This window comes from Lupinus angustifolius, chromosome LG08 (genome assembly GCF_001865875.1).
Source record: "Lupinus angustifolius cultivar Tanjil chromosome LG08, LupAngTanjil_v1.0, whole genome shotgun sequence".
Taxonomy (NCBI): Eukaryota; Viridiplantae; Streptophyta; class Magnoliopsida; order Fabales; family Fabaceae; genus Lupinus; species Lupinus angustifolius.
The window spans coordinates 8,570,967-8,584,876 of NC_032016.1; the positions used below are offsets into that span (position 1 = coordinate 8,570,967).

Below are 13,910 nucleotides of genomic sequence, written 5' to 3' on the forward strand. Positions count from 1 at the left end.
TCGACATTTAAAGATAACAAACATGTTGAAAAAACTAAAAAAAAATGCATTTTTAGTTTCAAATATTTTATTGACTCTCACATACGTTTTGTCAAAACACATTTGTATATTATTCAAAAAGATTCCTTTTGTAGATGATACTTATAATTAAAAAACATTTATTGCATAGCTATTATAGATGATGATGAGTAATTCAAATTCAATTCAGATAGGAAAATAATAGAGTGACATAGTTTTAAAGCAATAGAGTTAAATTTGAGAGTTTTGATTAAGATAGAATTATAATTCAATTTCACATTTGTTACATCATAATTAAACAAATACATTTATTCTTCATTATTTTGCCATGAAAGATGTTATTTTGCTTGTATGCACTAACTATAATTACCATTAAACATATAATTTAATAACATCGAATTACACCTCATTATGACAATTATTCTTAAACGAGCTTATTGATAGGTAATTTTCCCACATTTTTTTATTTTCTATTATTGAATACTTATTTTTATATATTTTATTTATGAGAATTATATTATACTTTTTGTACTGAATGTATATGATATTATAATTTTTGTAATAAAAAATATGAAAATAAATTGTAATACTATTAAAAACTAAATCGAGATATGATATTTTTGGTATATGTAACTTTAGAAACTTTCATTAATATTTTTATTGTGTGGGAAATATTGTGATAATAGTTAATTACAATAAAAAATAGTTAAATGGAAACTACACTATATATTCAATTATAACATTTCTCAGCTGTTCATATTTAATTAGAATATTTAACTTTATAAATATGGCTAGATATTGATTAGGGATTACAATTTTTTAGAAGCAAGACATTACAACTTGATTATTAATTACAATCAAATATTCATTTTTTGTGTATTGTATTACCAATACTTCTAATTAGATTTAATTATTCATTTTTGAATGAATTCAAAATGACGATTTTCTTAACATATATTATGAGGGATGATGATAAGGAGTTAAAAAAGGAAATAAAATATTATAATTTTATTGAATTATCCAGTATTTAATACTTTGTTAAGTGATAGATTTATATTTCCAATAATTTATTTCCATTTTAGTTTCTTATCCATAATTATTACAGGCAAAGGTAAGAAAGCTAATAAATAAATATTTACATTTTCTCATAAAACTGAATATTTAGAATCAATAAAATGATTTCCCAGCAAATATTTTTTTGAAAATTAGTTAATGTAATTGGTGTCATGAAAAAGATCCATTTTGTATTATTCGCATATACGTTTGGGTTTAAACTTATCCCTGAGGAGTTAATGTGAATGCAAATAATAATACAAATAATAATACACCTCAAATAAATGTTTAACATGCTAATGCAAAAGCTGATACACATTGATGCATGTATGACTAAAAAAGAAAGTATATATTTACCAAAAAAAGCAATAAAAAGAAGGGGAAAATATAGATAAGCTTAGTTGGCAACAAATACTTTTATATTTTGAATAAATTCATTCTTATCTCTTAATTTGATTTTCATTAGCACTTTAATAGTGTTACATCTACAATTTGTAAGTTATAACTATAAGCATAACAAAATATCAAATAATGAAACAAAACAAAAAAGTATACATTTACCAAAAAAGCAATAAAAATAATGAAATAATTATAGATAAACTTAGTTGTTAAGAATTACTTTTATATTTTGAATTATTCATTCCCATCTCTTGATTTGATTATCATTTTAATACTATTACAACTATAATTTATAAGTTATAAGGATAAGCATAAGAAATTATCACATAATGGAAGAACAAATTCCATTTGCCATTTATTTTTAATTTAAATAAAAGAATGGTAAAAAATATAGTAAATGTACTAGATTTTTACATCATATTCATATTGAATCATCCTTATTCTTGCCAACAATATATAAATATAGTGTATTATTATTATTACTAGTATAAAAGCTATATATTGACAATATAAAGATATATACACATTCATTCAATTATTCATAATTCATTTGAATTACTTTATTTAAAAAGTCAACAATAATTCTTAATTATAAGCTTCTAGCATTAACTTACTATTGACATAGTGATGGTGGAGTCTACTATTTCATAGTGTGGATAACATTATATGATGCTCCCAAAATTTTGTGATTTTGTCTCATCATGGAATCCAATCACAACCATATAACTACAACAGGCTGAAACACAATTATATTGAATCACATTTGGATTGCAATGCAATTATATCGGGCTACATCACTGTATTAATATTAAACATATTTTGTAATCATAAAATAATTTACAGCATAATGACTGCAATACGTATTGCAACAACCGCAATAACTAATCACGATTTATGTAGTCATGGTTTAAAACACTGGTGGAGCCCATGGCAGGACCCTTGCTTTGCTGGCTTCAAGTTCTCCATTGTTGATCTTTTTATGGGACTTGTCTCCTCATTTCTCAAGAAAAAAAAATAAAGCCTTTTTACTTGCTCTAATAATTTTCAACACTAAAGTCTTCATTTTTTCCTATTATTAATTATTTCATGCACTTGTTCTTCTTCTTCTTCAACAACAATTTCTTCATCTTCAATCCACTTACTACACAGAAACCAGAGGAATAACAAAATCCAAAACCCAAAAAAAGAGAGTCAACTTTGTTCTTTTCTATTGATTTTGATGGATCCATAGATCTGATACTTTTTCACACTCTTGTTCTTTTTCCAGATTGTTCTTTCCAATAGCTTCCAATCAATAATCAAGTTTGTGGGGGTGTCTCTCTCTCTCTCTCTCTCTCTTTCTCTCTCCTGACTTTTGCTTTTTCCATTGTTTTGTTACTACGTTGTTTTTGATATACAATTATGGCTATACTTGATTCAAAAGTCACTTGTTGTCTTTATTTGATTTTATGGAGATTACTGAAACATGTTGTTTTTTGTTTTCAATGTGAACTGTTTGATGCTTTTAGCTGACTTGTGTATGAAAAAGTGGGTTTTGACCATTCGAAAAAAAGAAACAAATTTGCCTTTTGTTGAATTTTTCATCTTTTGCTGCTGTTCATGGTCATATAGCTTTTGTTGTGATAAAAAAGAGCCCAAAAGTTGAATTTTTTTCATTTAAGAAGCTAATTTCTGTTTTTGGGTTTGACTCATCATTCAACCCTTGAAAAACTGTATTAAGCAGCCTGTTTAAGGTGTTTCTAGTTCATACAAGGTTGTATTTGGAGTTTAACCATAATTGATTTTATCTTTATTTGTTTGTTGATGTTGTTGTAGTTTGTTGTGGATCATCATCATTGTGGTGTTTGGTGTAAGAAGTTCAGGACTGTATGCATAGTGAATGAAAAAACTTGGGGTGAAATTGTTCAAGGGTAGTTGATAGATGTGGAATTCCTTGAGGGTAGTTTGGTGAGATGAGGGATGTTATCACAGTTGATGAACTTTTTCAGGGCCTGCTTTCGGCCAAATTCGGTTATTTACACACGCACAGGTTCGGATGCTAGAGGTAGACAAGATGGACTATTGTGGTACAAAGACTCAGGGCAGCACTTTCATGGTGAATTTTCAATGGCTGTGGTTCAAGCCAATAACTTGCTGGAGGATCAAAGCCAGGTTGAATCTGGCAGTTTGAGTTCCAATGAATTTGGCCCTCATGGTACCTTCGTTGGTGTCTATGATGGGCATGGAGGACCTGAAACATCGCGGTTTATCAATGATCACCTATTTCACCATCTCAAAAGTAAGTTTTCAACTGGATAAGTGATTTCATTAAGCTTTTCTTTCTGTATTGGCATAGCTTTTCTTGTTGCTTTGTTGTATTTCCCTCTCCCTTCTGATTCTAGGCCTCTTGTAGCTAATATTGCTTTCTAACTTAATAAAAGGCTTACATGTTATTGTCTTAGATACAGTCAAGGGAAGAAAAGCATTCAGGGTCCATTTTTTACTTACGAGTGTTAGAGATTAGAAGAGTTTGTATTCTACTGCTTGTTTTATTATTCAAGAGACTGGATTTTCGGCTTATGAAAAACCAGGCATGCCAATAAAAGTATAGGTCAGTGAGGTTTTGTTCTTTTTGGTTCCATTTTGCTAGAAGCAGTGGCAGTTGGTGTTGATTTTCCTTCATGGTATTTGTCATTCTATCAGCTATGCAATGTAGTGGTACTATAAAAAAGTGTCAGATATACACTAATTGAGAGTAAGGAAATTGTGTGTCCGAATACCTGTTTAGTTGCATATCTGTCTTTTACAGATTCATCTGTGTCTTGAACCGTTTCTCTCCACATGGTTATTGATTAAACATATTATTTCTCAATTTGTTTTTCAGGATTTACTTCAGAGCAACAATCAATGTCAACGGATGTAATTCGCAAGGCATTTCAAGCAACAGAAGACGGGTTTATGTCACTCGTTGCCAGACAATGGTCAGTGAAGCCACAAATTGCGGCTGTTGGATCGTGCTGTCTTGTTAGTGTTATTTGTAATGGAACTCTTTACGTAGCAAATGCTGGTGATTCTCGGGCTGTTTTAGGAAGCATAGTCAAGGCAACTGGTGAGGTTTTAGCCACCCAATTATCAACAGAACATAATGCATCAATAGAATCTGTAAGACAGGAGCTGCATTCTTTGCACCCTGATGATCCAAACGTCGTTGTTTTAAAGCATAATGTATGGCGTGTGAAGGGCATTATTCAAGTAAGTAGCCTGTAGCTTATGCTATTACTTCCTTGCTGCTAGAGCTAGCTATTTATATATCCCAGTGTTACACGTACATGCGGTAGATAACATCATGGCCGACACTTCTTCATTCCTGAACTCAAAACATTGACCTCTTAATATCATTTTAATTTTTAACATTTTTTTGTGGAATCAAACTTTTCAGTCTTGAGGATTTGAATAATGACTTCAAAAATACAGAACTATGCTGTGCAGTAGTAAAAGGGGTGGTATTTTTTAATCACGACTATAGGTTTTTATAAAGCTATAGGAGCAGAAAGACTCAAATTCCATTGGCCGAGCATTTAGCTGAATGATGTTGAATACACATACAGAGATGTTTTCTATAATGTTCAGTGAAAGTTGATGTTACTAATGTTTTGGTGTCTTTATTCTCTTTCATGAAACTTGGACCTTCAGCTTGTCATATATAGTTCTTATCTTGGTACTTCCTGATAATTCTCGAGCTTTGCAATCACCGACTTCATTAGATTTTGGCACCACAACTTGTTTAATTCTATTCTTATTATTCTCGTACCAAACAAATCTTCAGTCAAAACATCTTCTCTCTCTCTCTCTTGATTGAATTACATGGTAACCTTTTAAAATCTTTTACCTTGCAGATTTCTAGATCTATTGGTGACGTATATTTGAAAAAGGCTGAATTCAATAGAGAACCGCTTTACGCTAAGTTCCGAGTTCGTGAGCCGTTCAAGAGGCCAATACTTAGCTCAGAACCATCAATAACAGTGCATCAGTTGCAGCCACATGATCAATTTATTATATTAGCATCTGATGGGCTATGGGAGCACCTCAGCAATCAAGAAGCAGTTGATATAGTTGGAAACAATTCTCGCAATGTAAGATATTTATTTAAATTCAACTATACTATAGAGTATTATACCATTATCAGTAAGCTCAAAACATTTATGGCTCTCTTGAGTTGAAAGTTCGTGGCCTTGTTTGAGTTTGTTTGATTAAGTTGAACAGAAGCAGTGTCGCGATCTAATTGTTTTTATCTGCAGCAATCGAAGTTTATTGTAAGTAGTGGATTCATGCCTACAAACTCATTAGAGAATGTCACTTCAATATAGTAATATAGCTAGTCATGTTTCCTTATGAAAATAGTAATATGTTTTTTTGTTGATCATGCAGTATTTACTATTTAGGTTACAGTATCTTATTCTTTATATTAAAACAAAAAATATTGTCTTTTACAGCTTTGAAAGACAACTTTATTTTGGAATATGAAGCCTTCCATTGAGTTGGATAACTCTCGAAAAAGATATGTTTTTAGCTTAACTCTGCTTAAATCAAATGTGATTGTGTGAATTGGTATTGTAACTATAGCAAATCTGTTTGATAATTTTCGATAGATGAGGGGTGGTTGAATAAGATATTGGCATATAATATGCTCAAATCACTTTGCTGCATGATATATAAAATATGTTTATACTTATCATGGCTTGGAAAAAGTTTAATAACATTTATTTTATTAATGGATATTACGAGTTCCTGAAGAATTTCAGACAGAAGCAGAATACAAAATACATAAATGCTTTATTTTCTATCATTCTTTCAGGGAAGTGCAAGGAGGCTGGTGAAATTTGCACTTCAAGAAGCAGCAAAGAAGAGAGAAATGAGATATTCAGACTTGAAGAAAATTGACCGTGGAGTTCGTCGGCATTTCCATGATGACATCACTGTGATTGTTGTGTATCTTGACTCAAATCTCATGAGTAGGGCAAGCACTGTCAAGTTCCCTAGTATTTCTGTTAGAGGGGGCGGTATTCACTTGCCTTCTAACACATTGGCACCTTATACAACGCCAACAGAGATCGGCGGTACCTGATCAAACTTCTTATCTTTTTGTTTGTTGAATCGATTTCTTGTGTGAGTATAGTTATGTTCAAATAGCAATGAGTGGAGCAGCCCTTCAATTCTTTGAATGTGAACTATAAACTTACTAGGATACTAATACTCATGTTTAGGTTTCTCCCCTCATATCACCATTATAAGAGTTGCCTCGGCACCATTTTACCTTTATCGCCATTTCCCCTTCTACTTTGGTAACTTTTGTTTTACAAATTGTGATTCGGGATTGTAAGCAATCATCTATGTTTTATTTGCATGTAACTGCTAATGTCTTGATGTAGAAGTTCTTCTTAGTTGTAGATAATTCTGAGATGATGGAGATAGGAAGATCACACCCCTTTTGGTATCCACCAAGGGTGTCTTCTATGGTCGCCAATCTCGTCGCAGACGTAATTATTATCGAAGTGAGTTTTGTCTCTTTTAATAGTTTGTTTTCGTGCAAACAATGTTAGTCATGTTTAAGGTGTACTTAATTATCTGTAAATTGTGTTGACCCCTATTGGTATCACCCCTTTGATGTTAAAGGTGTTTTCGTGGTTAGATCGAACATGATAAATTCAACAATCTTATATTCCATGAGACTCTTCTTACCTAATAGACTAGTCTTTTGGGTTGAGCTATTCTTATATGCTTAAATCTTAACAGAAATCTCTGAGATTCAAGATAACTTAACATATTAAAAATGTTGCTGATCAAATTGGGCTAGAATTTGTTGGAAATGCCTATATGAAATGTTAGTATGTGCATGTGTGAGAGATAGAGAGGTAGCTTTGTGAACCACCATATTGTGGCTTTGGTACCCTTTCATAATTCCTTTACCTAAATATTTCTTAAGGAAAAGAAAGTATGCTTACATACATGCCACTTGTTTACCAATTGAGCTATTAAAATGGGGTGCCTTATACTCTTAATGATTTGTTTGAGATACTAGTTTTGAAGAGGAAGAAAAGGAAAGAAAAGACATCTCATAAGTATATTTTATGTTTCTGAAGCTTTCTGATTTCATTGCTTTAACTCCAAAATCTAACTCGCAAATGGACTTTAAAAGTCCAACCTTTCGGATTATATCATAAGTCATGTTAAGTGTTGACCCACTTTCATAGGAGTGCACATTTGATGTTTCATACTTGGTGTCACTCCATGTACCATGACCTTCTAATTGGTTAGGAAATCACTTAAAAAATAAATTTTAACTTAAGTATATTTTTTTAATCAATCACAATGTCATGACACATGGAGTGGTACTAAGTGTGGACAATTGGTTGACTCATATCACATTAAGTTCAATAAATGTTTTTTTGACCGGATCTAGCTAAATATTTGACCTGTTATTGGGCTTCAATAAATGTGTTTTGACTAGAATAACAAACAATTTGATTGGATAGCGCCAATTTTCACATGTTTGAAACAAGCATATGGTGGACTTGTTCCAAGGAATATAAAAATTGATGGTGGACTTGTTCCAAGGAATAATGTTGGGTCAAATGTTTTTACATTAGTAAGCATCTCTTATGGGAAAATGCCATATTTAATAAAGAGAAATGGGAATTAACGTTCTTGTATGTCTCATTTGAAGGAAGACTAATATTAACATTCATGAGAGCTCAAAATCATGCTAGTAACTAAACATCACTTTATAATTATGAGAATGTTCGTTCTTGCATGGTTCGTGATTGTCTCTATCAACAAGTGTCCTCCTAGGAATCGAACCATTAATCTTAAAAATCAAGTAATATTTTATACTATTAGATCAACATCTTGTTAATGTACAATATCGTGAGAGATAATACCACCTGCAAGGTTACACCTTTATCCGAAAGAGTGACAAAATCTGGTGAGAATGAGAAGTGGGGCTACAAGCATCTAATCTAAGGGATAGATTCGTGTATATAATGTAAAAGACTCTGACAAGTGTGACAGTTCTGTTAAACCTAAACTAAAACAGAACTTAGTTTAAGATATATAATATATAACAGAATTAAGAGACAAACAACGTTTTAAAATATTATTTAACTGACATAACCAATTAACTACCCTCTGGTTGAGTCAAATGAGTCAGTTTGTGTTTGACTCATCTTTTGCAATGCATTCAATATTTGCATCTTTGTCCTTCTCTACATTTAACCTCTCTTTTTGTTTTTTTATGCATTATTTTCAATACTATATATTCAAAGATTCTATTTATTTATTCTTATGAGTTTTTTTATACTTTTGGTACATTACATGTCATTTTTATATTTATTAGGATTCAATAATAAGTTAATTGTGCAAAAAAACTCAATAATATCAAACTATTTTTTTATATCTATATACAAGCCTCCTCTTTTTTGTAACAAAATAATGGTCACCTTGGCACCGGTGGAAACACAAGTCACTTTACATTGTTATTATATCACCCACCATTCATTCTTGATTGTATATACATCATTCTTTATCATCATTTATACTGTTAGTGCATAAATATTATACTCGTGAACAAATGTGTTGACCTGGTAATGTAAGATTTCATTATCATCGAATAAATGAAAATGTCAAATATTCTATTCATATAAGAAAAACTAATTAAAAGGATTAATCACACTTCTAAAAAAATTAATAAAATTAAAACTTACACTTGAAACTTTTATAAAAATCTTATCTAGTCAAATATAATTAATGATTTGTTCATGATCAAATAAATGGGTTGACTAATTTATTATCATATGTCCTGCATTGTCAAACACACAATTAATTTGTTTTAGGATAAATTTTAAAAACTAATTTTACAGTTATCATTTGAAAATCATGTTGACTTTTTTATTTATTTTTAGACCTCTAACATATCACATAAAATTTAAAGACTAATATGAGTTTCTATATCTCTATATTTTTTATACCACAAAGGCTATCTTTCACTTTATAGGATAATCACGCCTTTTAGTATATATCATTCACAAAAATTGAACTATTGACATTTTGATAATATTAAAATAAAAGAAATCTTTTACCACTGAATCAATGTTTTGTTGATTATATATAGTCCTCAAAATCAACCCAAATATTTAAATTATTTGAATAAAGTAGTAGGTGCTTCATTCACTTAAATAAAGTCTCAGGTTCTTATTAACCATTTAACATCACATACATGTGATGTTCCCGACTCGGATATTATTGCATCCGGTGTGAGGATAAAATAACACCATTCCCATTGCAAAATGGGAAACACTAGATGCCTGTTTTCTCTCTCTTTCTCGAGCCCCTACCTTCTCTCTCTCTCTCCTATGCTACTGTATAGTCAAGTTACATTTTTTGTAAGGATATTTCTGCAAACACAAATGGTACTGTTTTTAAGGCACTTATTCACTCTCTCTATCCCTCATTTCTAACCAACCCATCCATATCTTCATCTGCATTGTTTCTCTCAAAAACAACAATGGTTTTACTCTCTATCTTCTTCAAAAATCATCTTTTTATGTTTTTTTCTTTAAAACCCAGTTGAAATAAGAACAAAGTTTCCTCCTTTTTTGTCAGGGAAAAGAACACCACATTCCACCAAGTTTGAACCTTTCTTACCCCATCTTTCTAACTTCGCCAAAGGGTAACTAAGGAACCAAGTAACACATTAGTTTCACGAGTGAAAAATGGGATGTGTTGCCTCTAAACTAGAGGAAGAAGGTGAAGTAGTAGCTATATGTAGAGAGAGAAAACGGTATTTAAAGGTAGCTGTTGTGAAAAGATATGCACTTGCTGAGGCACATTGCAAGTACTTTCACTCTCTTAATGGTGTAGCTGCAGCTATTAATCTCTTTGTTACACGCCATTCTTCTCTTTCACCACCTTTCCTCATAACTTTCCCTCCTCCTTCTTCTTCTTCTACTACTACTCATTCTTCTACACCAACTACTGAGAATGTTGTGATAAACAACCCCATGTTTCTTCAGCAGACACCATCAGAAACAAAGCATGAAACAATTGCTTGTGATTCATGCATTTCTTCTATAACAACATCTTCTGAGTCTTCTGAGGAAGAGGATGAAGAAAAGGTGGAGGGAAAAGAAGAAGGGAAGAGAGAAGAACAAGTTGAAGAACATCCATGTGAGTACTACTACATGCATATGAATATGAATATGCCTATGCCTATGCCACCTTCAATGCCATCTCCACAAAGAGATTTTGGGTGGGATTTCTTCAACCCTTTTGAGAGTGTGAGAAATGAAGTTGTAAGTGGCTACCAAAGGAACTTGGATGATGATTTAAGGGTAGTGAGGGAGGAAGAAGGGATCCCAGAGTTAGAGGAAGAAGTTGTTGAAAGAGAAGAGCTTGAGAACAAGGTGGTGAATACTAGTGCTGAAGAGAAGAATAATAATGAAGGTGCAGTGGAACATGTGATGAGTGGTGTTGAAACAGAGAATGTGGTTGTGGATGAGGCTACTGTGAACAACCAAAGGGAACAAAATGAAGGGCATGATGCAGTTCTAGATACACCAGAAGAAGGGAGAGAATTGCTTGAAGCTTTGAAAGATATTGAGGACCATTTTGTTAGGGCTTATGATTCTGGCAAGGATGTAACAAGGATGCTGGAGGCTAATATGATTCCCCTTCATTCTAGTTTGGAGGAAATAAAAGGTGGGTTCTATGTTCTAACTTCAATGTGTCTTCCTTATAATATCACAAATCTTTTGAGCTTTTTTCTTTTGTAAATATCAAACTGAAGTTGCAGTTTAGTTTCTTAGATTATAACTACTGCTAGTGATAATAGTGATTACAATGGAGTAAGTAATTGGCTCATGGAAAATTACACATTGTTGTTTTAGCTCTAGTCACCTACTTAGATTAGCCTCAAGTTCAGCATGCTAAATGTATATGATTATTATGTCTATGTTAACTTGTTTTTCATTTCCATTATGGGGTAAACTCAAATCTTGGATGGCTTAGTTTATATTTATCCTTGTCTTTGATTTGGATTTTCTCATATTCCTGCATAGCTCATTTTCATATTGTACATATTGATCAATGTTAACCAATTACCCAAATTAGCTTAATAATCATTAGAGTTTTTATCACTTCGTTGTCTCTGTATTTGTTAACAAGCTGATTCTATGCATCAGTTTCAAGTTTAATTCATCTCATCTCAATGCAGAAAGCTCAACCAAACTCATTCAAGCTATAACATGGAAGTCCATGTCACCTAAGCCATCATCATGCAAGAGTCTTGTGGTTTCAAGTATGAAAAATTCTTCGACTTGGGTGGAATACAAAAATGATCTATTTGATGGTTATGGAGGAATGGATTCAGGAAGTCATTTACTAACCTTAGGACGGTTATATGCATGGGAAAAGAAACTGTTTGATGAGGTTAAGGTAAACCAGTTTTATAGTTCCTTTTATTTGAATCAATATCTTCTTATTATGATGATACTGCCTCAACATCTATTCTGGAATGCATCAAAATAACTGTTACTTTCTTTTGCATTTTGCATCTACTTATCTACATGTAATTCTGGGGGTATTTAACTTTTATTGGTGTTTGACATCATAGGCTTAGTAGAGTTACATTATTCTGTTTGTTAAAATCTTATCATTTGTGTTGTTGTTGTTATTATATTAGGCTGGAGATAGCACACGCAAAAACTACGAGAAAAAATGTGCACAGTTGAGGAACAAGAATGTGAAAGGAGATGATGAAGTAAGTATGGACAAAACCAGAGCTGCGGTGAAAGATCTATATGCTGGGATCTTGGTTGCAGTTCGTCGTGCAGAGTCAATCTCAAAGATCATTCAAAAACTGAGAGATGAAGAATTACAGCCTCAAATTGTTGAACTACTAAAAGGGTGAGATAATATACCACTGCAAACTAAAACAAACATTACAATTATGAGTTTTGTTGGTTTCTCATCTTCCATTTTACTAATGCAGCTTGACACAAACATGGAAGATTATGTTGGAATCCCATGAAACTCAGAAAAAGATTATTTCTGAAGTAAATGCTTTCACCTGTCCCATGTATGGAAGGTACTGCAATCAATCTCATCTAATGGCAACGCATCAGCTTGGAGCTCAGCTTCAAAGTTGGCGTGAGTGCTTTAACGAGTATACTGCAGCTCAAAAAGCATATGTTGAAGCTCTGCATGGATGGCTAAGTAAGTTCATAGTCCCTGAAGTTGAATTTTACTCAAAAAGAAAAAATGTTTGCATGCCATTCCAAGTTAATGGGCCGGCACTACTTGTTATTTGCAATGATTGGTTATCTTCCATGCAAAAGTTACCCGAAAAAACAGTTTCACTTGCATTGAAAACTGTCGTGAAGGACGTGAAAGCTCTAAGGTTTCAGCAAGGTGAAGAGCAGCAGCAGAAACGGAAAGTAGATAGCTTAGCGAAAGACTTGGACAGAAAATGTTCAGGTTCATATAAGGCGAAGACTAAGTTGCTTGAGTTGCAAGTCATCGACCAGACATCGGAGATGGGAACAGACGATCGATACGAATGCATGATGGAGAAGAATGATTATTTAGAGACACTGAGAAGGAATCTGGAGGTAGAGAAGGAGAAGCACCACAGTTGCATGCAAGAGACAAGGAGGATCACATTACATGGATTGCAATCTGGGTTATCTCAAGTGTTTGATTCTATAACCGAGTTCTCCAAAGCATCAGAACAAATGTACAATGACCTTGTTACTTACAGTGAAGATAGTGACAAGGGTGGGGACATAAGGTATATAAAGGGTGGTTGCAATGTTGAAAATTGCAACAGTGAAACTGGACAATAGTGTATTGGTATTAGTGAGGGTGAATGTGGATTTGGGGTGTTTTTTTTAATGTAATTACTCTTGTTTAGTATTGTGTCAAAGCAGCTCGCTGAGACATCAATTCTTAAGGTATTGGTTGACTTGACTGCACTATGTATTGGTAAAATACTGCAGGGAGTGTCCATTGTGTTGTTTGTCAATTATGAATCATTATTTCAGCTTTTTTTGTATTTAGATGGTAGAAAGTAGAAAGCCAAGAAAATGCAGGAAATTCAAGAGGGTTTCCTTTAAGATCTGTATTATTAATTTAACAATGACTCCAAGTGAATTAATCACTTGCATCATGTCAGAAATCTGAATATTGGAGTTGACATCATGGTAAGAATTTACTTGACTATCTGGTTTATGGGTTAGTATCATAGCTATGCTATGGGATAGCCCATGAAAAAATGTCTAACAAATAATAATATTATACCCCAATTAAAACTAAACCATTTGATTAATAAATAAATTCAGTTGATCTGAACATGCAAATTAAGTCAAAATGATTGTTATTCTATGTAGAAACCATAGTTTATCATAACT

The 13,910-nt window shown here is 32.4% G+C and overlaps 2 protein-coding genes across 3 annotated transcripts; both read left to right on the forward strand.

Annotated features, from left to right (window-relative positions):
- On the forward strand, positions 2,399–6,876 carry LOC109354507 (probable protein phosphatase 2C 60). 2 transcript variants are annotated; one of them, XM_019597065.1, is made up of 6 exons: positions 2,399–2,782; positions 3,286–3,748; positions 4,334–4,701; positions 5,346–5,582; positions 5,748–5,827; positions 6,305–6,414. In XM_019597065.1, exons 2-5 carry the CDS (start codon positions 3,430–3,432, stop codon positions 5,814–5,816), a joined length of 993 nt encoding a protein of 330 aa, XP_019452610.1. In that variant the 5' UTR covers positions 2,399–2,782; positions 3,286–3,429; the 3' UTR covers positions 5,817–5,827; positions 6,305–6,414. The 2 variants fall into 2 exon arrangements, with proteins under 2 accessions (XP_019452610.1, XP_019452609.1); XM_019597064.1 differs by lacking the exon at positions 5,748–5,827 and having other exon boundaries at positions 2,405–2,782; positions 6,305–6,876.
- On the forward strand, positions 9,803–13,620 carry LOC109355096. The gene is made up of 4 exons (XM_019598033.1): positions 9,803–11,202; positions 11,717–11,937; positions 12,185–12,408; positions 12,494–13,620. Exons 1-4 carry the CDS (start codon positions 10,218–10,220, stop codon positions 13,344–13,346), a joined length of 2,283 nt encoding a protein of 760 aa, XP_019453578.1. The 5' UTR covers positions 9,803–10,217; the 3' UTR covers positions 13,347–13,620.

Bases quoted from the DNA above. Each gene is read 5' to 3' on its own strand.
- LOC109354507 (XM_019597064.1), top strand. From the start codon at position 3,430: ATGTTATCACAGTTGATGAACTTTTTCAGGGCCTGCTTTCGGCCAAAT. The intron at 3,749-4,333 runs GTAAGTTTTCAA...TTTGTTTTTCAG, and splicing joins CCTATTTCACCATCTCAAAA to GATTTACTTCAGAGCAACAA. The intron at 4,702-5,345 runs GTAAGTAGCCTG...TTTACCTTGCAG, and splicing joins GTGTGAAGGGCATTATTCAA to ATTTCTAGATCTATTGGTGA.
- LOC109355096 (XM_019598033.1), top strand. From the start codon at position 10,218: ATGGGATGTGTTGCCTCTAAACTAGAGGAAGAAGGTGAAGTAGTAGCT. The intron at 11,203-11,716 runs GTGGGTTCTATG...ATCTCAATGCAG, and splicing joins TAGTTTGGAGGAAATAAAAG to AAAGCTCAACCAAACTCATT. The intron at 12,409-12,493 runs GTGAGATAATAT...TTACTAATGCAG, and splicing joins ATTGTTGAACTACTAAAAGG to CTTGACACAAACATGGAAGA.